Source organism: Paramormyrops kingsleyae, chromosome 15 (assembly GCF_048594095.1).
Source record: "Paramormyrops kingsleyae isolate MSU_618 chromosome 15, PKINGS_0.4, whole genome shotgun sequence".
In the NCBI taxonomy this organism is placed as follows: Eukaryota; Metazoa; Chordata; class Actinopteri; order Osteoglossiformes; family Mormyridae; genus Paramormyrops; species Paramormyrops kingsleyae.
In genome coordinates, this window is record NC_132811.1 from 429,440 (window position 1) to 453,376 (window position 23,937).

Sequence of the window (23,937 nt, forward strand, 5' to 3'; positions counted from 1 at the left end):
GTAAACCCATATAAACAGGCAGAACATGCAAACTCCACACGTACACAACCGAGGACACGAACGAAACCTGCAACACTGGAGGTGTGAGGCTGTGCTGCAAATTGCTGTGCCACCTCTTTAATTAACCATCTCTTTCACTATATTTCATGTAGTATTAATATTTAATATTTACTTTCTTATTAGAAGGCAAATGCCTCAAAACTGATCAGTTTGGTCTTTAATTGATGTGATATTTAGGCAGGAACTCCTTGTGCTGTGAGGTAATTTAATCAGCAGTCCAGTCCTACAAATAGCCACAGAACGTGTGTCTGGTAGTCAGTCTCCAGTAAAGGGCCCATTTTACTTGGCACATTTCCATCCTCGTTCCACAGCAAAGGCGGCAGTGAATCTCATAACCTCTCATGATTCTACTGGCAAGTGTGTGTGGGCTTTCCCACAGATATTCCTGTGACTGTGGAAGATGCAGACATGGCTTACTCAGTAGCCCATAACCAGCCATAGGGATGTTTGTGGAATATGACAATCAAAGAGCAAACAATTAAGACAACTTAAAAGAGTCATTTTAGGTACCCTCAGTAGCACAGAGAGCTTCCTGTCTTCTGTTTAGCTGAATGCTAGTGATTGTGGCTGTTTTATTTTCAGCACACAGCATGGCAAGCTGACTGCTGCAGTGATTTATAATTTGAGCACAGAAATCATGTGGGTGATGTAGTAGCTCATTGGGTCAGGTTTGATTCCTGGCTCTGCGTGCGGTTTGGATGCTCTCCCCACGTTTGTGTGGGTTTCCTTTCACAGTCCAAAACATTCAGTTTGGTTCAATGTTGTTTGTAAAGGCACGGTATAACATCAGAGTAGCAAGTCTGTTATTGATTTAAATTATCTTTCAGTTAAAGTAATTTAAAGGCTAAATGTGTAGTAATGTATGATGTGGGGAAGAATGATATTGGAATAAGGAATAAAATCAAAAGTCAATTGAAAATTACATTCTTTTATTCATTTGGAGAATTCGGAACAACTACTGGGCTCATGAAGCCCTTTTCACGGTCACAAGGTTATAAAGAGTCACGTTTCAGCCCAAAAGCCCAAATCTGTATGGGAAAATATATTTCCTGTATAGAGGAGTTTGGTAAAAATTTAGGTGTCATAATATATTATAGCAGGAAAAATAAAAACAAACTATTACATAAGAGGTAGGTATACATATTAATTTTGCAGAAACAGGATTTTGGAAACACCATTTAATGGGAATTATAGAGTAGATATGTGTTAGTTTTACTAATATACTTTTTATTAATTTTTTTAATCTGCTAGCCATTAAACAGCCCTTTCTAAAATTGAGACATATTTGTAGTTTTAAAAGGCACTGCTCATAAGATCTTCCATAACGTAACAAGAATCACATCAGAAAAATCAATCTATGATCAAATTTTCATGACACAACACTCACACCCAATATCATTTTGCAGTCATTGTTAAGAAGCTGACAACTCATTCAAAATGACTAAATGATCAGCTCATTACACTGAGTCTAGGGGCTGTTACTTCAAACCCAGAAAACCAAAGCTTTAGTCGAAATGCAGGTTTAATGCTATTTTGTTCAATTAGAATCTGTGCTCATATAAAGTAAAATTCAGCACACAGGGTAATGGTTAGAAGGCAGGCTTCTATGTCAGTGGGTGCACCTTGCAGCAGGGATCCACCCACGGAATGGGACTTTGAGACAGCTCAACAGTTCCTGTGTACTGCATTGTTCTCTGGAATTTTCTAACGGTTACAGCAAACATCCTCATCAGAAAATCAATATAACCTATCAAAAGCACAGACAAACAATAAAGGAACCTAAAATCAATTTTACTAATCTATCCAAATAACTGGAATAGTTGCCTATGTATACCCTAATAATTAGGTAAACATACTGAATTTAAGAATATTAAATTTAAACAAAAAAAAAATAATCAAAATTTATACAAAAATTCAAACAATGTTTTGGAAAAATGTCTTTAAAAAATGTAAGATAGCCAGTATGATATAGTGCTTCAGTAGTGCCATTGGAGAGATGAGCTTGACTCATTTGGGGCAGAACAACAGAGAGCCAAAACTCCGTTTCTGTTACTGTGAAGAGATTGTTTGCCGGTATGTTTAATTTATTTTCACTCACTCTATCACATTTATAAAATATATCTAAAATTTGGCTGAGGTTCAGCAGTTTATTGGGAATAAAGTCTACAAACTAATATTTCGAGAGATTGCAAATTCCCTCATAGCAAAACTACCAGGAAAGTACATCGGATTAAGAATTTATTTCCTTTTCACATGGCAGCAAACGTGCAGATCATGTTGCTTTAAAATCGGGTCTGTAAATGTTCTGGATACTTTTAAAATCTGTTCACAGTATCAGTTTGGTATGTACTGATGAGGTTTTGTGTCTTAGAATCTGTTCACAGTATCAGATTGGTATGTACTGATGGGGCTTTGTGTCTTAAAATCTGATGTGTCCCAGGTTACAATAATGGGGACCCACTAGGGTTAAGTATAAAACTGTTTAATAAAATCTTTGTTTCATAAATATACTGTATGTGGCTGCAGGTGAGCAGAGAGAAAGTCACAGGGTCAGCTTGAAAAAGTAGGAATTATTCTGTGTACGACTAACATATTCAAAACGGCATGTGTGAACTTTAAAAAAAACCTCCCTGATTTGAATAACCTTAGTAATTGAAGATACAGTTACCACTCCTTAGAAAGAGAAGAAAAAACAGGACAGTGGAACAGGTCAGACTTCCTCATGTAAAATACAGGCCAGAGATGCGGGCGACAGTGGCAGAGCGAAGAAGAGCCCATCCAGACCTGTCCCTTTGAGGTTTATGTCCTTCAGGCTCAGGCTGTGGGGCAAAGACTCTTCCCCATAACATCCTGAGTCTGCATCCACGAAACAAAACACGCCACATAAACCAAACCCAACACAAATGCAAACAGGCATTCAGTATTATAAAAGAAAACCTATGGAAAGAGATCAGCAGTCCAGCAGCATGTCTGTTTGGGAATTCAGTATCTGTAGTGATTAAGACTAAGAATCACATCGTGAAATTGAGGGAAAAAAAAAACAACTAAATTTAAAGGAAATAACATGACTGGGGACCCATTTATCAAATATATACTGTGAGCGTTATACGAAAGTTTCTGTGGGAATTCAAAATGAACATACATCTAATCATGCAAATTCACATTACTTGCTGGTAGATAAGTGGATTTACACTGCAGATAGAACTAAGTCACCAAAAACATAGGAGCACATTTTTGAAACTATGAAATTATAGAAACTATACACATCAATCAGTTAACCTTGAAATTACTTCCATCATTCATTCCTTAAAACCATGTTGGTGCAATTCTGGCCTGGAAAAAAAATCACAGAAATACACACAGACATTGGAATACTGGGGCCTCTGAGGAAGGGTTATGAAATGGCAGAACTAAAGCTGAGATGTAGTGAAAAGGACAAACAAGTCTGTCTGTAGGATGACTCACTATGGCACGGTGGTGCCTTATCGCACTCCAGCCAACATAGTGTCAGATTCCTGATCTCTCACTCTGGCCCTATCTAACCCTACAGTATGACGATGACAATGATAATGAACCCTCTCACTCTAACTGTATAACCTGTCGTTACAGCAAGTTGATAAGCACATTTGGGCCAGACATCATATTGGAAAAATAATCTCACTTCTGTCCTCCACTTTTCTGGATGCGTTCCTGAACACGCAGACGCACAGCCAAAGGGAAAACATCTGTATGGCAGAAGTTGGGAGCAAACGAAGGAGCTGGCTTCAGAGAGGTCGTCTGGTCGTCATGGGGCTGACCACGCTCCGCTGCCATCCCAGGAAGAGGCTGGCTTCTGCTGTTCCAGACTGGCGTCCTACGAGTGAGCGTGTTGACAGTGGATCTTCTCTTCAGCCTGCACCAACAGCTGCAGCATTTCCTGCACTATGGCCTGCAGAGCCCTGCCCAGCGCCTCCGCGCCGTACGGTTTGTCGAGGGGGGGCACATGCACAAAGGCGGAGCGTCCCCGGCTCAGGTACAGCGAGGTGTAGTAGGTGTAGTCACATAGGTACCTGCCAAGGCGCAGAGGTATGAGCTCAGTATAAATACCTGAATGCTGTTCTTGTATAACAGTATATTATAGGTGCTACGAATTACAAGGAAACACTCCTACAACATGTGAAAACATCAGTGTCGATTCAGCACTAACAAACGGGAGAAGGATTTTTCATATACATCCGTGTAATGTGTAGTCAGGCACCGACTGCAGGCCTCCTGCCATGCTGGATGTTTCTGTCTATTCCCTAATCAAAGTCCCATCATATGAAATTTTAGGCCAAGCTGAAGCAGGCCCACCAGTCATCGGGTAAAATATTAAAGAAAAGTGACAGTCCTGTGGCATTAATGAATGAATGAGAAGCAAACGCAGAGTTAAACAATCACTTCACATCATCACACTGTCACTGCACACATTTTTACAACTGCTGATACATTTTGCTCTATTTTTTAATTGTCTATTTTGCAGTCATTTTATTTTTAATGTTATTGAATTCTTATTCATACTATTTTGTTTGCCTCTATGTTGCACATTTCCTTTCAAATATTATCCAGGAAGCAGGTGGAAAAGCATTTCACATTATTACACATTATGGTGATTATTTAGTAAATTACATTCCGTCAGAAGTGACTGGACGGCCGTCTCCAGGTCACGGGAGCCCACCTTCCAGCGTCTTTGGACATGGACACAGCCACGCCGAGGCCGGAAGCCGCCACTTTCTTACAGACCGAGTCCATGTCGATGACCGAGTCGATGCACTCTGGCCCACCTTCGACACAGCACTGCGAGTCAGGACAGAAGCTGCAGTTGTCTAGGCCCTTGTACCCGTAGTTGTGGCCACACTTCTCGAGGGTGACAGTAGTGGCCATTCCAGAGAGGCCTACGTGGACCACCAACTGGTACCAGACAGACAGGTCAAGGTTAAAGCAGAATCCGCAGCAGCACATGGACACACTAACGTCACAGGAGTCACAAGTGACACGACAATTCAGGGGCCCAAAGGAAACCTTTTCACAAGGACACTGATCACTGAACCTCTGTCTGGTGTGTAGCTTGTCGTTTCTTGAACATGCCAAATGTTTCAACATGCCAGATGTTTATAACACCTCAGCTTGCTCAGAAAGAGACACATTTCTGTCCTCAGATAGATGCTCCGGTTTTCAGTGCCAACAAAAATTAAATGCAATGTCTGCAAACTAACGCAAAGGTCCAGAAAACTGAACATCTGAAGCTTGTGACATTGGTTTCAGGTGAAAAAATAAAGTTACGTTCTTACTTGTGGGTGGTACTGTTTCCATAGCGATGGTACCAGGCTCTGGACTGCCTGGTACTCAACAGGCACCTCGTAGACATACAGGTCCACATCGCGGCCCAAGCCCAGTTTCTTCAGCTCCTGCGAAGGAATGATTTACAGACAGCAGAACATAATCAGTTCCTTTTAGGTCCATCTCCAGGCTGTGTAGGTGCACGAAGATGATGCACATCTATATTTAGGCTACAATTTTATGATAGCACTTAAAAGATTCAGGTCTTCAATCTAAATTTCCAGGTAAGCACTGTCTAATACTTGATTCTGGTTCAGTCAGACAAGCAGTAAGTGAAACAGAAACGTGCAAATCTCTAAAAATACTCCATTGGGACCATTTAGAGTGTGAGCTGGTGCAGAGGCCAGCGTGGCCCTCATGAGGCTGCGGTCAAAGCCCCAGCCTCAAGGCCCATTAATATCAAAACGAAGCCCATCTGACCAAATGCCCGACCCGGCCACAAAGCCGCTCTTTGTTTGCACTTAATATCCTTATCAGGTCTGTCTAGACACCCTGACAGGCATTGTCCTGAGTAAAGCAAAGGACCCATCCCCCATCTGAGGCAGCACCAAGACCACCCCTCCCTCTCTTTCTCATTCATAACCTGTGACTGCATGGTGACTCAGGGAAATGGGGGGGGGGGGGGTTGCAGGCAGCACAGGGTGTGTTTGTACATTGTCTATACCTTTAACATGTACTTTCATCTCGAAAGTATCAGGGTTTATTTATTTTATTTAACGGCCTGCAACATTAAAAAGACGAGTACAAAAATCTCACTGGCTGATCTCAGCACCAGCAAACCGGCAGACAGGAAGCAGAAGCTTAAACATATGGGAAGTCCTGCGGTGTGTTTGGAGGCCTGGAGATGCTCCTACCTGCACAGCCACCCAGCTGGCGTTGACAGCATGCTCTCCGAAGGGGCCAAAACCTGCACGCAGAAGCCACCCAAGTCATCACACATATACACTGGAATAATCAATGAGGAACATCTTAAGAGTAATCATGGCAGTCCTACTTCATACATTTAAGCATAATGAAACATGTTGCTAAATTTCATGCAAGCAGCTCCGTTTCCTTTTAATATCTCCTAATTCTATCACAAGAATAAATATTTTAAAATAGGCACATTTTCGTTACCCAAAGCTACTCTCATCACAAATCAATTTAGCTGATAAAATAGTCGAGCACAATTGAAAAAGAAATTGTGATAGTAGAGATAAATATTACTTAATACAACACTAAAACAAAGAGTAACTTCAATGAGAAGGACACGGTGCATCACAAGACCTGCCGAAGTGAGCCTAAGACCGCATGGTTTATTGAGTCATGGTTTATTGAGCTACCATATGTTTAATCATTTAGAGCTGCATGATTCGGGGTAAAATATGAGTCACAATTTCACTCAGAATTGAGACTGATTTTCTCACACAATTTGAGTAATGCATCTCTCTAAATAATTTATCATTGTTGTTATAATTATTGTTATTATAATAAGCATTGTCTTTATGAAGATGGAACAAACAATATGATCATTATTGAAATAAAGCTGTCACATCAGCTTTGCAGAACAGGAACAGCACACTCCAGTTTCTTAAACATGAAACCCTAAAGGAACTTCATTGTAACACCTTCAAAACAAATGATTTTATCACAAATTTGTGTTCATCTGAAAATAAAATCCACACAAGCAAATCCGACCCCTTTTTCAGTACAAGCACAACATTATTGCTTAAACTGGAGTTGGAAAAATTTCTTCCCTCTGCCTCACCGTCACCAGCAGTATGTTCAAGTCGGAATCATTTTCTTCTCGTTTTTCGAAGCTTTTGCTTTCACCTCGTCACACACATTAGATTAGAAAACAATCTGCCCCCTCTTCCTGTGTACAGCTCATCTGGTGGTGAAACAGTCCTGCCAGTGTAGACAGCTCATGGAGGAAGGGGTAGAGCTTGCTTTAATGCAACTGATCTCCCTGCTAATGCAAATACTGAAGAATCGCTGTCATACAAGAATGAGATCACATACAGGTGAATCAAGACAGCGATTTAAAAATGCTTGATAGTACAGCCTTAGCAGTGACGGGGGGAGGTGGGGGCCGTAAGCAAAGTCTAAGACTAGGGTTGCAAAGGGATGGAAAATTTCCAGAAACTTTGCAGAATATTTCCATTCCATGGGAAGATAAGCTGGGGAATTTTGGAAATACTACAAATTGGAAACTTTCCATGGGAAAATATGGGAATTAACAGGAAAATTTCCAGAATTTTGCAACCTTATCTAAGACTCAAAACACTGTCAGTGTTACAAGTATAACAGCTGACAGCAGCCATTACTGGGACCATCTCCATGACATGTAAATGTAATTTACATTTGATTCATTTATCTGATGCTTTTATCCAAACGGACTTACAGTGGAGGGAAGGGTTAAAATCTTAGTGTGCTCCTTGGGATTTGAACCCATGGCCCTTGTGTTAGAGCAATGTTGTAATTGTGTCGCAGGAGCTGCCATTTTCCAGAATAAAATTAAAATTGGCGTAAAAACATTGCTATAGCACTGCTGAAATAAATTTCACTTATGAGAAAAGCTGTCGGAGAAAGTCACTGCCTTCCTCAGCTGCCGAGAATCCACCCGGCTGCTCACACCAGGCTCCTTACTTTAGAGTGAAGCTCTTTGCTCCCCAATCCCGCCACTCCGCTAATACTGCTGCAGTCCAGATTGGCGATGACTAGCAGCTTAACACTCATGACAGTTTGATCTGTGAATTCATCATATCCTACGCTGACAAACACAGAACATTAAAATGAATCATTTCCACTTTAACAGAAATAATGACGTATTCCTTTACTCACATGGCTTGCTAGCTCAGTGGTTCTGACCATGTGTGGAGTTTTCCCCCATGTTTTCGCCAATTACTCCGATTTACACATGCAGTCCAAAACCTTGCAGCTATGTTAACTGTAGTCTATAAATTGCTCACAGTGTGATGCTGTGTGTGACTGCATCCGGTGTAGCCCGGGATCAGCCGCACGCTCAGCCGGACTCTGTACTGGCCGAGTGCTTATGCAAGACTGACTGAGGCTGCTTACAAGCAAACCACAAGGCAATGATCACACATCCTGAATAGCGGCAGCTCCTCAAACTGCACATCAAAAAACAAACATTTTTGAAAGCTGTCACCATGGCTACCAGTAGGTAGGCCAACAGGGAACCAAAGGCAGATCCCCTTCAGAACAAACACAGCTAATGTTCAGGAAGGGCCACTGAATACACTTAACATCATCCACAAATATAGTCGGTCATGGCTGTCTGGGGCACCTTCTTCAAGCAGAACAGTCTGACATTTTAAATGCCCTGTATGACTCCACTGAGGTCATTCTGCGGTGTTCTTAGCTAACTAACAGATTGACAGAAAAACATTACTTCTTTGTGGGATTCTTATATATATTGAACACCACCTACAACTGTACATTAATAACAGAACAAATACTTTTGGATTCAAAGCAATAAAAAAAGGTTTAAAACAAAACGGGACAGGCCTTTCCAATACACTCCCCAGATCAGTTCCAACTCCAGTTGGCTTCATATTCTTATGAAAGACTGTAATGAAGCTTGCATATGGATACATCAATATCATTTAATAATATGAATTAAAAAAACAAAACTTCACCAGCTACAAATTATCCAGCCAAACCCAGAAGACTACAAAACGTGATACCAAATCCTTGCTGATCACATAAATATAAAAGTCAGAACTGATCCCCTTTGAGTTTCCTTGCCAGAAAATCTGATGGCACTTCATGATGTCATGTAGCCGCTAAACTGAAGAATCTTCTACATTAATTGACCTCACCCATGTTATCAGTGCATTAGCCCTATTCATATTAATGTGTTGCATTATTTAAAGTATGCGTACACTATGTCACATCACAAAATTCTACAAGATGTCCACAATAGCCATGCCTCATATCATTCATTTGCATACTAGTCTTTGTGGTTTTCAATACAGAGCATTTCCACACATAAAAATCACCCAGCTGGAGCTTTAAGACAAGTAACAATATGAGTCAACACCGAAAGCTAGAAAAATATCTCAATGGCAATTACTTAGGTGGCTGAGCTGAGAACAGCAGCAAGATCAAAATGGAAGAATGTGACAGATTTTCATATTAGAGTATCGCTTATCCATTTGTAAAATAAGCCTAAGTATGTATGTGCAGGTGTGAGGTAGCGCACGCACGCACGCACACGCACGCGCACGCACACACACCCTAATCTGTCCCTTCACAAAAAAAAAAAAAACTACAATAAGTGAACAGCATCCCAAAATAAGGTTGCGTGTTAGACACATTGCCACAGTCTCCTTTTAACTCCGTTTGCAGGTTAACATTGTAAAGTGCAGGCATTCCCATTAGCCTACAAATGGCTTTAAAATGCTCCATTTCCATGATGACCCAGTGATTTAATGACGGATAAATAACTCAAACACTGATGTCACTTTCTAAGACATTTTATTCAAAAACATGTACGTGCCTCATTCATTCATTCATTCCGTCTGTATTCTGCCATTGCAGGTTTTGGTTCCTGAACAAGTGGAGAACTCAACTGCCCAAGTTGTGCTGGATGCATTTTTGGTCACATGGACCAAAGCTGCATGCAATACAGAAAAAAAAACAATCCAAAAAAATAAAGCACTACTATAGAGAGCAAGCAATGTAAATAGTCGTAAATTCTATATAATCTAAGGCTGCCACTAATGATTATTTTTCTACGGATTAATCTATTGACTATTTTACCAATTGGTCAATTAATCTAAAAGATTAATTTTCCTCTAGAAAATCAGGTTGAATGATTCATTTAAGCTAATTTTATTTTGACGACAACAACAAACCGTATACCACTGCAGGGCTTTAGATAATGGACGCTGGCTTTTCTGCCCGCAATTCGAAAAGCAGAGTAGTAGTTTGCCTAAAAATATGAATGAGATGCTTATTGTGATGCCCAAAAGTTAGTAACCTGTATAAATTTGGGGTATGCTCATGGTTCAATTTGGTTAGCAGAACATGCCACATGCAACACATGCGATAAGCACTGAAGTCACAATGAAGGAAGGGACAGCTCAGCAGCTACATATTCTTTTAAGTGAGGTAATACTGTGGTTAAACAAGGTAAAGATGTTGGTGGTGTGGCGGTTCATTTTGCAGATGAAAGTGACACTTTTTTTGTAAATATGGTTTTCATTTTTATTTCATAATTTTAGTTCATAAATCATTCCTTTATTTAGTGTGTTTTGTTTCAGTTTTACTTTATGAGAAGAACACTGGTCCCAACTAACCCAACGTGCATGCACACACACACTGGCACCACCAATCAAGGTAGAAAGAGCCCAGATTTTAGCCTAAACATTTTTACACTTATTCAAATGGAGATTCTAATTTAGCAGATAAAGAACTTTATGGCTTTAATAATGAGCATTTAGCAGCTACAAGGACAAAAGTTATCAAAAAGATCTCCATTCTAATGCTAATTTAATAAACATGAATAGACAGCACTTAGGGTGGTTTGCCTACTCTGGCGATCCCTCGTCCGGAATAGCGCCTATGAGTTCGCTCATCAGGTGCTCATGCATAGCGCTAGTACTGCCGTGGTGTGTCATCGCAGTCTGCACAGTGTAAAACCACCTTTTTGTTTTGTGATAATTTGAACTAATCCCATAATCGTGTAGTGATATTAAAGGAAAATATTTGTCAAAATGAATTTAAGCGTTTTAGAATCCACAAAGGTAATTTTACTAAAATCATTTTTAAAAATGATGCGTTGATTTAAAATATTGATTCAGCGTCGACGTCAATGACTACGTGGACTAATCGCGGCAGCCCTAATATAATCTATGCCCAGCGTATGCTGGATGCAACGCTCAACATAGGACAAAAATTCTCTCAGGTTAATTTACGTTACTGCAACAAGGCTAACAATTTCATCTAAGTTTGACCTAATATAAAATTGTGTTAGAATATGGCAATAAATGTATGAATGAGTCCTCACATAATATGTAACGCTACATTATACATTAAATCTAAAAATGTGTCACATTACAGTACTGGGGCTCAGCAAATTTCAACTTGCAAAATATTGTAGAGAAGGCTACCTGTTCATGGTATCATCCAATAGGCCATTTGTGGGTGACTGACAACAAAGTAACATTGTATGCATATATGTTGGCTAGTGTCAATCAAAATGTTTAGTGTCAAACTATTAGCTCAAATCGCACCAAATGCCTCAGCAAGCATGGCTGGATAAGCTCAAAAGATGACACCTTTTGTTCACTGTTTGGTTCCCCCCGCCCCCAACAATAATTTCTCCTGCGCCCCTGTGTATGTGACCCTTGTTTACAGTACTGTAGGTAACATAAGCAAGACAGCAGACAGTTAATCAAAGGATTTTCCTCTGGATTGCATAGCAAATACAGAACACCATATATAGCAGAAGCAAAATACTATCAGGATTCACTGTGACCAAGATGACGTTTCACTGCATAACACAGTTTATACAGAGCAAAGTGCTACTGAGACGCTATGCACTGACCATATGTTCCGTAAATAGTCACTCTGTAGAAGAAGTGAGATAGAAGGAAAGGTACCAGACACTAAAAAGTAAATATTGGAGGGAAGGGGAGAGAGCGCATTTATAGATCAAGATTATTTAGACATAAATAATAACGCATCAGTGAGTCTGCAAAATACTCCTTAGTGTAACAGGCCCGAGTTCCCATAAATGTGTGCTATATCTTCTACGTTTTAACGAATGAGGTAAGCATTAAGTTTGTTGGGAAATCACCAAACTGGTAATGACTAGACAGAGAGTAGCTTACAATAAACAAATTGTAATTCTTTAAAGAAGATACATGCCATGAAAAATAACTTGTGCATTTTACTCGAGAAATACGGCTTTACGGGAAAGAAAAGGCAAACCGTCGCAACCTTAAAGCCTCGCACCAGCCTTTGCCCCTCATTAATCGTATGTTCCTTTCTACAGGGGAAACATTGCGATCAATTTGAAGGGAAAGCTGGAAAATAGACAGGGGAGTCCATATCTACTTGTTAAGCGCCTTTGTGCTCCTCGGGGCTCCAAGGCGACCTGCATCTTTTATTTGCCCACCCGAGATTTATACGGGGGGCTTTGTGTCTGGAAGCAGGGCAGGGCGACGGCAGCAGAAGGGCGTACTGATCCTTTATTCCCTCCTTTTAATGATCAACATCCATTTCCACGGCCGAGTTCTGAAGTTTCCAACTGCACAAACATCACGGGATATATTGGTGCTCCGTGTCATTTTCCGCCCAGTATGTTGCAACTCTCAACTTTGATTTCTTGATCCACAAAGGGGCAGTGATGCAGCAAAGCAGATGGCACAGCCTCCGCGGCTGAAGAGCTATTTCAACGGTTTTATTTGCACAAATATTTAGCCGTCGTCCTGCATTGCCACGCCGGTACGTCTTTATGCTCCTTGTATCAGCCAAGCGACAGCCTGCTGCTAACGCCGGGGCTTCCAGCAGCTAGCTAAACAGTCACCCGTACACAACCAAGGCAGGGGCTAGAGACCCAACGCTCCTGGAATGTGGGGGCATTTTTAATTCATTAGCGAAAGAAAAAGTCTCTGCTATCCGGGCTACTGCGGCGTTCCCTACCGACGCCTCCAGAAGTGGACTTTACACGGACACTGTACATCGAAAAGCCAACTTGTCAGCACACTTACCTGTCACCACAACAGTCCGCCTGGTGTTGTCCATTATCTCTTTTTCAGGACTACACACACATGTACCACGCTATAACCCTACCTATATATACTAACAGAGAGTAAGTTGTGCTAATTCGCCCCGCTCCCTGGCCGCCGCTCCCCTCCTTCCGTACTTTGTTCCCCACCAACGGATTCACTTTAATTCCCCCTTTTTCGCCTCCGTCGGCGGCGTCTGACGTCATCACGCACAGCACCTGCGTCCGCTGGCTGCCTGTGATCTAGTTCAAATAATCGGACAGTTATGCTGGCGTGTATCAATAAATAATGATTCTGATTTAAATTATTATTTAAATTATTGTTTATATTGATATTAAAATGATTATTTAAATTACAATTTAAATTATACCAGAAAAAAACCTATAACATCTGGCTGGTTATATAGCAAACTAAGTCACAATAGATCTAATCTGGCCTAGTCGATTAAACAATCATTTAAATTATTATTTAAATAATTATTTACATTGCATATATTTATTGTCTATCGTCATAAAACACCCTCCGTAGGCGTGCCGACGAATTACATTGAATTATTTTAATTACCACTCAATAGGAGCTCTTACATTCAGTCTAGAGTTCAACTATTAATAATTGGGTGTACCGGAATATTTTAAAATGTCGAAGAGCGAACATCTGTCACGTTTAGATATGTAAAATTATCCAATAACGTAAAGAAATTTATTATCAACAGTACTTCTGCTGCTTACCACTGGATGCCCAATGTACCAAGAAAGTTACTCCAGCTATGAATACATTGTGAGAAATTACATGCTTTACATCAGTGTCAGCTCTTGAAACATTGTGCTACTCGTATAAAAGACATGGCCAAATGCCCTCGACGCCATACCACAAAAAGCCCACGGTTACCGAAGAAGTCTTTGTCGGGTAGTAATCGGATGTTAATAACCCAGAAAACGTCTTAAACCCGGACAATTCACTTGCGAAACATAAAAATGACCTCTGTAACAAAACAGCAATTTCATTCTATTTCATATTGCGTATTCCTTTGCCTATACACGTGTGTTCCATATTTATTGTCCTTGTCCATGCGTATTGTATATTCTGTACTGCTGCTAAATGACATTTCACTGCACTGTCTAGTGACAACAGTTTTTATGTAATATTATTGTACTGTCGAAATATTTCAAAATGTTTAAATGTTTACAATATTGGGTCTAGCTGGTCGCATTTATTTGATAGTTTTCATTCTTGTTTAAACGTTACATGAATGAATCATATCTGCGTACAACGTATGTTTTCTGTAGTTCTATTGATTTTCACCTTCAACCGTACCACGCATTTGAATACATGTTATAAAGTAAGGCATTACGCATGGCTTCAGGGCACAAAACACTTTAATCTCCCAGTACTGCAAACTTTCCTAAAATGGATTTTGACTCGACTGATCAAGAGACTAAAAAACAAATTTCTACTACTTCAACAAATATTTTTTTTTGTTGGATTAAGATAAAGTTTGTGGTTATTCAATTCTGAGAGTACTTGAGCAGAGTACTTGAGCAGAAGTTTTCCAAAAACAACTGAGGAAGGAACTGGTCCGCGACTGGACTTTCAAAATAGCCAAATATCTGCAGATGCTTCGCAGAAGTACACTCTTTTCGCCACGAGAGGGGGCTAGCGCACTAGCCTTTCTCACACATTTCCATGATGCCAATCGCAAACACCGTAGACGGCACAATAACTATCAGTTTCAGGGTTGGGTGTTTGACGCCAGTTACGTACTCAGTACATAGTGTTTCCCTTTTCTGCCTGTTTTGCGTGGGTTTCCTGCGTTAGTTCCAAGACATATGAGTGGAGTTCTTTTAATGTTTATACACTACTTTATCATGTGTATTTTATATACCCTTTATAGCCTTTGACATATTTTCAACACGACAAAAAACATATATCTATCCATTATTTTGTGTTTGCTTTTCTAGAGGCGACGACGTACAAAACGAATAAAATGTTTTTCAAACACTTCACGTGATTTTATCTGGTATTAATCTGTGACTTTGGTGCCGTAATATATTTCAAATCAGTTATCTAATTTGAAAGTTTAAAGAGGAACGATAGGAGTGGGTGACTAAAGACGGACAGGTAAATGTGTTGGGCCGCCACCCGGAAGTAAAATTGGTGACCTTGCTGTTGATGGGCGGGACATCCCGTCACTTCCGTTGTTCTATCGCTTTTATGGCTGGTGCGATTCGTAAATAGGGATCGAGGGAAGGATCATGGGTAGGCCGAGATAGACTGGGTATGCGCCTGTCTTTTCAACCACAGTCGAAACAAGTGGGAACTGTTCTGGTAAAGCACTAACACATACGGTACTGGATTTGACTGATTAAAAATGGTAAGGATTTGACTTGGTAAACGGCGAGTTGTGAATGGCTAGATAAATGAGCGCAGTTATCGTGCTCGTTTTATCCGCCGCGTACCCGCGAGAGCGCCGTTTCACGCAGGCATCCGGCGCGCGGCCCTCAGCCAGCCAGCTCCGCTATTAGCGCTGATTTGCTAAACCTTAAACGTACCTTTTCTTACACAGTTTTCCCCCCAGCAGAGTTTACTTTCAGGGTTTTGTCGCCTTAAAGCAAACGATATATATAAACCTAATTTCCATGTGATTGACACGCCATTATTCTTGTAACACTTACAGTTCTGTACTGAAGGCTCAGTGCAGAAAATTTTAGTGCTTTCCTTTTGATTATGCATATGCACCGTGTATGTCTATCGTTAAATGTTTCTGGTAGGATATTTCGGTAGTGGTGACTAGAGCGCATATGTTACAGACTCAAATAGAGTGACTTTCAGTTTTCGTTTGAAATCTTTGCTCCACAGCTGCCCCTGTCATTGTTGAAGACTGCACAGAATCACCCAATGGTAAGCAATGAAACCGAATCACTTATTGCCTCCCACACCTACCAGCCTGATCCCCCATTCAGAGTTTAACGAAGGAGTGATTTTCGATTCATGCGTTTTCCAGCTAAAGCTTAGTTTCCTATGACCTGAACCTGCCACTGTTAAGCCTGTTACTCGCATTGAACACACCTGTAATTCAGATTTTGTCCACTTGTAATGAGAAATGTCACCTTATGAGGCATCTGTGCGTTCTTCCTGCATAAAACTTTATTCTGTGACAAATGCTAGTTTTGTTTAAAGGTACCTGCTCGGGGTTATCGAAAGTGATACAGTAAATAAAGTATCTGAAATGCTTTTAGGTTGCAGTTTTTAATGTTGACAGCCACTATCTCCTTGTCTCATCTGTGATGCACACTATAGTAGTTCTGACATGCTTTCATCCTCAGCTGGTGGAGTTGAAGAATGGAGAGACCTACAACGGCCATCTGGTCAGCTGTGACAACTGGATGAACATCAACCTGCGAGAAGTCATCTGCACATCCAGGGTAAGTCACTCACGAGACAACCTCTGCTTGGGGGTGATTTACTGATATGATGCATTAGAATCTTAACATAAAATTTTAATTTTGCGTGTAATGGAAGTATATCGACCTGTAGTGTTAGAAGTGTACGTAATATCTCCATATAAAGTAAAAAACATGTTGTAAAACTCAAGAATTCTTTGTAAATCTGTGTACAGTTACAGTGCCTGGAAATACTATTCCCCGTGGGTCCCCAATGGTACTACATACAAATACAAATGCAATAAATAAATGTATAACATCCACAATACAATAAACAACAGAATTAATGTTAAAAAAAAAAAAACTCAACATAATGGCATATAATGTAATTATTATTAAATGGCATATAATTGATCACTACATTATGTGCAGAACATATGAGGATTTGTATTACATTTGTGTGCTTGTAGATTAGGCATACTTGTTACATTATGAGTAACTACAGGAAGGTCCACTAGGTGGCACTTTGAAACAGCTGCTAAAGGGGAGACCTGGCTGGCCCTAAAGGGGAGACCTGGCTGAAGCTGGCAGGGAGTGAAAAACTTCCAGTTTTAACACCGTCGCTTTCTGCTCCCGCTGAATTGTGCAGGATGGAGATAAGTTTTGGAGGATGCCAGAATGCTACATCCGAGGCAGCACCATTAAGTATCTACGCATCCCTGACGAGATCATTGACATGGTGAAGGAGGAGGTGGTGTCCAAGGGTCGTGGGCGAGGCGGCATGCAGCAGAACAAGATGCAGCAGAAAGGAAGAGGCGGCGGTGCTGGCAGAGGTAGGTCTGGTCAGGTTGGCGAGCAGGTGCGGGTACGGTTCGATGCTGGCAGAGGTAGGTCTGGTCAGGGTGGCGAGCAGGTGCAGGTACGGCACGGTGTCCAGCAGAGGTAGGGCGGGAATAAATGCCAGAATGCGTTCCGTGTGCAGTGTTTCTGATCTGGTTAAAGGCACCGTCCTACAACCCTGCAGGTGTGTTTGGTGGTCGGGGCAGAGGCATGCCCGGGGCTGGGCGCGGACAACAAGAGAAGAAGCCTGGTAAACCTCAGGGGGTCAAGAACCAGCACTGAAGAGGGACACCCGGCCTCCCCAGGCACACACCCCTTCTGTTTTCCCTGTGAAATTTTCCTTTGGCATGAACAAGTCATTGTCCTGCGACTGCCCGGCCGTGCCGGATGCCACGTCACAGTTTGACTTTCCTTTTTTTTTTTTTTGTGGAGGACTGTTATTGCTGAAACAAAGACTGTTGATTTATAACGTGATGTGTTCGGAAGAAAATCACTAGTCGTGTTAAACAAACAGCTCCCTATTAGGTGAAATGTACTTGTCTCGTTTGCATTATGCTACAAACTATAAGTTTAATAACTTGTATTTGATGACATGGTGTGTGTCCTCTGTATGCGCTTTTTGTCTTCAGCAATGTTCAGTTATTTGTATTGGGAATGTTAATAATAAACCATTTCTGTTAATCCTAAATTGTTGAACTCATTTCTGGAATGCGGAGATAAGCTACATTCTGATACATATTGTTTTGAAAGCTGTTATTCTTGGCTGTTGAACGCCTGGTAGTTTGTATGTGCAGAGTTTTGTCATCATGGGCACTGTGCACTCTCCCTTTGAGGAATGTGGGCTTGAAGCTCAACACGCAAAGTTCTTTGGGATGTAAAGAGCATAGTCTGCACCCAGCTATAGCCACCTAACTTTGGTCTATGTGTGACTTTCAAGGAATGCCTCCTTTCTTAGGTTGGGAGGTTTTGATTAATAGGTTTTAATAATTGAGGATGGAGTATTAGTACACCAATGTTTAAACTTAATAGGAGGAGATTTTAAATAATTATAATTATGAATGATGAGTTCCACCGAATGTGATAATTGTGCTTAGTGTTTTTCTCTGTAAGATTCCTTTTGTGAACACTTCATAAGGTATCCATAATGCTGTCACACACTTGCCTTAGAACTATTGTTCATTGCACAAACAGCACTTTAATATACACGGAAATACTGTACTTTCAACATATGCACACAATCTTCTTTTATTTTAATACTTCAGGTCAGTGTGTTCTCAAATTTTTCTGCAATCAGTTTTCTTAATATACTTGCACATTCTTAGGAGTGACTAGATTTACATTTCAGTAAATGTTGTATAACTATAAGTGATGAATCTTGAATCTAATATTTGTCACATGGAAATCCATCCTGAGGCAGGATGTGCCTTAACTAAATTTACTCGCCAGAACAAAGCAGTGACTTTGTGTTCTGTAAGCACTAAAGGATCTGCGATGGATGGGCTTGTCATATTTCTGATTCAGGTTCAGAATAGCAATTTATTTTTTACTTTTTGGTTTTGAGCAAATGTTTACTATTCTGTGAATGCCTATATCTGAGTATTCCCCATATGTTATGGGACAGAAATCCTCAAGTTTAGTCTTAAAAATATAATTGCCGCATGTAAGCAGTCGTATTTAGCATGTTTTTTTCTCAGCTTGGCTCTACAGATTTTTTTTTTTTTGGGCCAATATATGGTAAATTGGTGGTGTTTGTGTTGCATTTTACAGGCCTTGTAAATGTTTTAGAAGGATTTTTTTAGCTAATGAAGTTTCTCGCTTTTGGACACATTTTGTTTGGTGATACGTGACTAAACTGGGAATAAGAGGCCAGTTTATTGGAAGTTAATTTTCACCTTTAAATTGCGGATGTTGTCAGTTCGGCTGTTTATGTCAGATGCATGAAGAATTAGCAAACTGGGCTACATGCACCTGGCTGCACAGATCCTAACTTTGGCTTAAATCGATGCAAATTTCTGTTTGAGTTTGAGTTGATCAGGGAAGACACTTGCATTTCTCTGTGCACTTTTAATATTTTAAATAATGTCAAAATACTTTAACATCTTAAGTTTGCTATAAAGGATAAAGCGTGTTTATCTGCATAGATATGGGCAGGCCGGGTAGCTTTGAGTTGTTCCCCGCGGCTCCAGCTGGAAGGTCACGTGGAGCCTGCAGTAATGATCTCAGCAGTAGTTTCCCCTCTTGTGGAGCCCCCACCCATGCTGTCACCTCACAGCGCTGTATCCCAGCTCCCAACAGCCATCCTGCGTCATGCTCCATGTCAGTGTTGCCATAGTGATTAAAGGATGCTCATTCTGTGCTGCTGATGCAGGCAGGCTGTGAACGTCATTGGTTTCCTTGAGATACTTGGCTATTTGTACGACCAGGTGTTCTCGTGTATTTATAGAAGTGTGATAAGATAAATACCACTTCTACTGTATCTTTATTCCACAGCTGCAGTAGTGCTTTTGACTGTACCTGTCAAACTGATGTCGTGTTATCAAGACCTTTATGTTCACATCAAGTGTTTTTGGATTTCTTAGTGGCTTCTGCTTCTCAGATGAAACCACACACATCGCAGTGGCAGCTGAACACAATGTTCTGAGCGTAACACAATCAGTCTTGGTCAAGGTGGTCCGCTGCGGTTACAGCTCCCAGCTCATTTGATCCTCTTTCCTCCTCACTGACGTTTACAGCCAGGAATACCTACCCGGGCAGCTTGGAATATGTCATTAGCCATGGGTACAAGAGACGGTTTGAGGTCCAGTGGCATTCAGGGTTTCCGTAGCAACCTCATGCTTTCTTTATGCAGAAGTGGTGCTGCTCTTTTGCTTGTGGTTTTTATTAGTATAATTATGCTCATATATTTTTTATGGAAATGTACCCATGGGTGGTTTCAAAGCTGTAAATTCATACCAGGAACAGAATGTGATAACTTTTTAATCAAAAAGTAATGTTGCATACTTATATTCAGTAGAAACTAGATCTGCTCAGTTCAGTACTAAAGATCATACCTTCTTCTCCTTCTGGCTCTAGTTTAGTTTTTGGGAACTTGTCACTAATCAACTGTATGATCTTCATACATAATCAACTGTGGATTTGAGTCACGCATGTACCGGCACTGAAATACAAAAACACCTAAAACTAACTAAACGCAAGCCAAATACAAAAAAATGTGTATATTCCTTTCCTACAATGTAACTTTATTTATTTAACTATTTTTGTTTCTTTGGCTTTTGGGCATTTTTTTCTTTTACGTGTGATTTTAATGTCTTATTTAAATGTGTCCTTCTGCCTTTGTAAAGTGCTTTGAATTGCCTTGCATCTGAATTGTTATATAAATAACTTGCCTCACTTTGCCTTGCGAGGGACTGCCAATACAGATACAGCTTAATCGGCCATTTTATGAAAATTTATGCAAGTAGAGGAGATGGGCCTTAACTTTCTATTATTGGTAAGGGTACAAGTTTGGCAGATGGTGTAAAGTCCTTTATTATGGGAGACATCTTCTGCAAAAAATAAAATGAAAATGATAAAATGAAAATACAGTCTCCACTTTGCCATTTAGTTTCCAAAGTCTGTGTGCAAAAATCCTGCAAAATTAAATAGCACCATTTGCTTTTTAATTTTCCACTCATGTATGAGTCAGATGTGAACAATTAAAAAAAATAAAATTAAGAACCCTTTTTATCTTTTCATTTTCCAATTTGAAACCTTGGTCGCCCAAACTAACCATGACCACGGCCAAGAAACACAAAGAGAACGGAATCCACAAACGCAGTGAGAGAGAACGGAATCCACAAACGCAGTGAGAAGCACAGCAGCGATCCATAGCTTCTCCCACTGCTCTGCTCCGATTAACATATGTTTACATGTAGTGGCTTTTCATTTTCAAGGTCAAAGTAGGAAATGAACAGTCAAATTGGAAAATGAAAAGAGAAAAAGGGTTTTTAATTTTATTTTTTCACATCTGACTCATACATGAGTAGAAAATTAAAATGCAAATGGTGCTATTTCATTTTAATTTTATTTTTTGCAGAAAATACCTCCTATACTTTATTGCTTGAAGAGTTTTATTCTTTAATAGTTTAACACAGCTGACTCAGATCGGCAACCACGCACGACTCAAACCCATGGTTGCCTCAGATCCTGCAGTGACAGTGGAGTCCACGTTTGTCCACACTTGTTTTGATATGTTCCATACTTAATAGCAACTTAATTTATGTTTTCCATTACACACTTTTAGAATATTTCACATATCAAGCTATATTATTGCCATATAATGGTAGATTTTTGAAAGATGTTACGGTCATTAAAAGATCTTTTTTTGAAGGACAGGAGATAACAGTGACTTATGTTTTAGAGCTTGGTTATTTGTGAGCCAAGTCTCATTATAGATTAACTTAATAGTTACTTTTAATATTTCAGCTTTTATTCATGCCTTGGAAACTTCCCAAAAGCTCTGAGTTTTATTCATAAATGTAAGGCCATCGGAACAGATACATATAAACACTGAGAAATATGCACTAAAAGGAGAGAGGCGGCTGACTGAGGTCTGTGGTTTTGAAAAAAAATATGAGCGGTACTACAGACAAAGCGGCTGAATGTGAATGATCTGCGGGCACTTGGGTGCAGTGGTGTCAGGGATTCCCCTTCTGACGCGGCCTGGAAACTCACTGCATCCCTGAAACTGCGTCATGGCTCCTGAGAACCAGGCAGAGGCTGCCTGAAGTTCCATGTGGTGATTATTAGCATATTAACGTCAAAATTCTGAAATTCAGCTATTGATGTCTTTTTTGAGAAAATACAGGTTTCAGTGGAAAATAAAACCGCCTACTATGTTTTTCATAGTACAGATATGATACATCAATACTACAAAATTCACACAGTGATGTTTAACGCTGCAAATGGTAGTTTGCTACAAGACACATATATAGATATATGTATCTTACATTCATGCAAGTATATGCATTTAAAATTGTTGACTTGCAATATTTTCTTACTTTAAATACTGTTGTTTCATAAAAAACCAAAAAAGCCAAATTTTACAGTAATTTTCTCTCTAGTGGTAAGGAAAATCAGCACTATTATGAGGCCAGAAAAGAAATCTAATTGAACCTTGAGATAGATTCTCTGTGAAATAGACACTTTCATCTACTTTAATAAAAGCAAATCCCAGAATGCGGGAACCAGAAGAGCAGGAAGCAGCGAATGAAATCGAAGACGACGCCTCTGACTTCGAGTGACCTATACAAGATACTGCGCCTTTTCAAAGGGCTTCTTGAGGGTTGGCATGGCAACAGACATCTTTCAGCATCATTCACGATGGCCGTCTCTCTTTTGCTTTCTGTATTCCCATCTTTTTATTGTCTTTTTAAGTGCCACTCTTTCTTAAGATCCCAGACTGTGTAAAATAACACTAGCTTAAACCAGAAATATGTTGATTAATGGAATTAACAGTAATATAACATTTTGAGTGTGTGGGTTCATACGGAGGGTGTAAAACAGGCACACCAAGCAGCACTGAGCTTCGACTAGCGTCCCCAGCTCCTGGGATGGACAGTTTGTATGAGTTTCTTTGCACGTCTCTTGTAGGTCAGGTGATCCGGTGACTGAATGAATGTGTGTAGTGTTTAGTGTGAAACCTTCCATGTACACTTTGTCTGCTGAGATCTGTATCCCTGTGGCCCTAACTGAATAAGCACTTATTAAAAATGGGTGAATAAACAAAACTCATTTGCAGTGATTAATCATTAAAGGTTAAAATAAAACCAGTCATGCAAATTGGTGAGTATATATTATATATAAATATGTTTGTCATAAAAATGCATTAGAATAACTCATCGCTTCATCTTGCATGACCATCACAATGCAGACCTCTCATGGTCACTTATCACAATGGAGATCTCTCATGGTTGCTCATCATCCCAGAGACCTCTCATGGTTGCTTATCATCCCAGAGACCTCTCATGGTAGCTTATCACGCCAGAGACCTCTCATGTTTGAATTTTTCATATCACAATTCTATTACAAACTCTTGGCTCTGTCTTTTTTGTCACGATTTAAAAGCAGACTTCTGAGGTCGGTTTCACCTTCATATCGACTTGAATCATGGTGTTGCTGCTTTACTGTCCTCTATGAGAAGTGTGCCGCCCTCATTGTCAATCAGATTACATCAGCAGATGAGCAACAGGAAGTATATACACACCAATAATAATACCTCCGTTAGTACAACATCACCAATTTATACGTCATCTTCTAGGCAATATATTTTTATTTATATACTGTTCATTGTTAATTAGTGAAAGAGCTACCTGATAGGCTAGGAATCATAATGTACAAACACATCTTGACTTGGTGGGCATACCCTCCATATGAATTTAGTCTGTATTCTGTAACACTGTGGCATTGCCAGGTATTTACATCTTGCACTTCACTTACATCTTGTTGGTAATTGTTGACACTGCAACTGTTATACCTTAACACCCCAGGAATGAACAAAATATGTATGTCTGTCTACA

General features: G+C 40.1%; 2 protein-coding genes across 2 annotated transcripts; one reads left to right on the top strand and one right to left on the bottom strand.

Annotated features, from left to right (window-relative positions):
- Positions 1-972: 972 nt before the first annotated feature.
- On the bottom strand, positions 973-13,365 carry pgpep1 (pyroglutamyl-peptidase I). Its single transcript, XM_023843964.2, has 5 exons — positions 13,143-13,365; positions 6,273-6,325; positions 5,370-5,486; positions 4,757-4,989; positions 973-4,109 (listed from the first exon to the last, which is right to left on the bottom strand). The coding sequence occupies exons 1-5, from the start codon at positions 13,174-13,176 to the stop codon at positions 3,914-3,916; spliced, it is 633 nt and encodes a 210-aa protein (XP_023699732.1). The 5' UTR covers positions 13,177-13,365; the 3' UTR covers positions 973-3,913.
- A 1,992-nt stretch (positions 13,366-15,357) lies between these two features.
- lsm4 (LSM4 homolog, U6 small nuclear RNA and mRNA degradation associated) lies at positions 15,358-18,068 on the top strand. Its single transcript, XM_023843581.2, has 5 exons — positions 15,358-15,531; positions 16,017-16,058; positions 16,484-16,582; positions 17,190-17,373; positions 17,565-18,068. Exons 1-5 carry the CDS (start codon positions 15,529-15,531, stop codon positions 17,660-17,662), a joined length of 426 nt encoding a protein of 141 aa, XP_023699349.1. The 5' UTR covers positions 15,358-15,528; the 3' UTR covers positions 17,663-18,068.
- The last annotated feature ends 5,869 nt before the right edge of the window (positions 18,069-23,937 follow it).

Bases quoted from the DNA above. Each gene is read 5' to 3' on its own strand.
- pgpep1 (XM_023843964.2), bottom strand. From the start codon at position 13,176: ATGGACAACACCAGGCGGACTGTTGTGGTGACAG. The intron at 4,990-5,369 runs GTAAGAACGTAA...GTCTGGTACCAG, and splicing joins GGAAACAGTACCACCCACAA to TTGGTGGTCCACGTAGGCCT. The intron at 4,110-4,756 runs GTGGGCTCCCGT...GCGCCTTGGCAG, and splicing joins ATGTCCAAAGACGCTGGAAG to GTACCTATGTGACTACACCT.
- lsm4 (XM_023843581.2), top strand. The intron at 16,059-16,483 runs GTAAGCAATGAA...TTTCATCCTCAG, and splicing joins CTGCACAGAATCACCCAATG to CTGGTGGAGTTGAAGAATGG. The intron at 17,374-17,564 runs GTAGGTCTGGTC...ACAACCCTGCAG, and splicing joins AGGCGGCGGTGCTGGCAGAG to GTGTGTTTGGTGGTCGGGGC.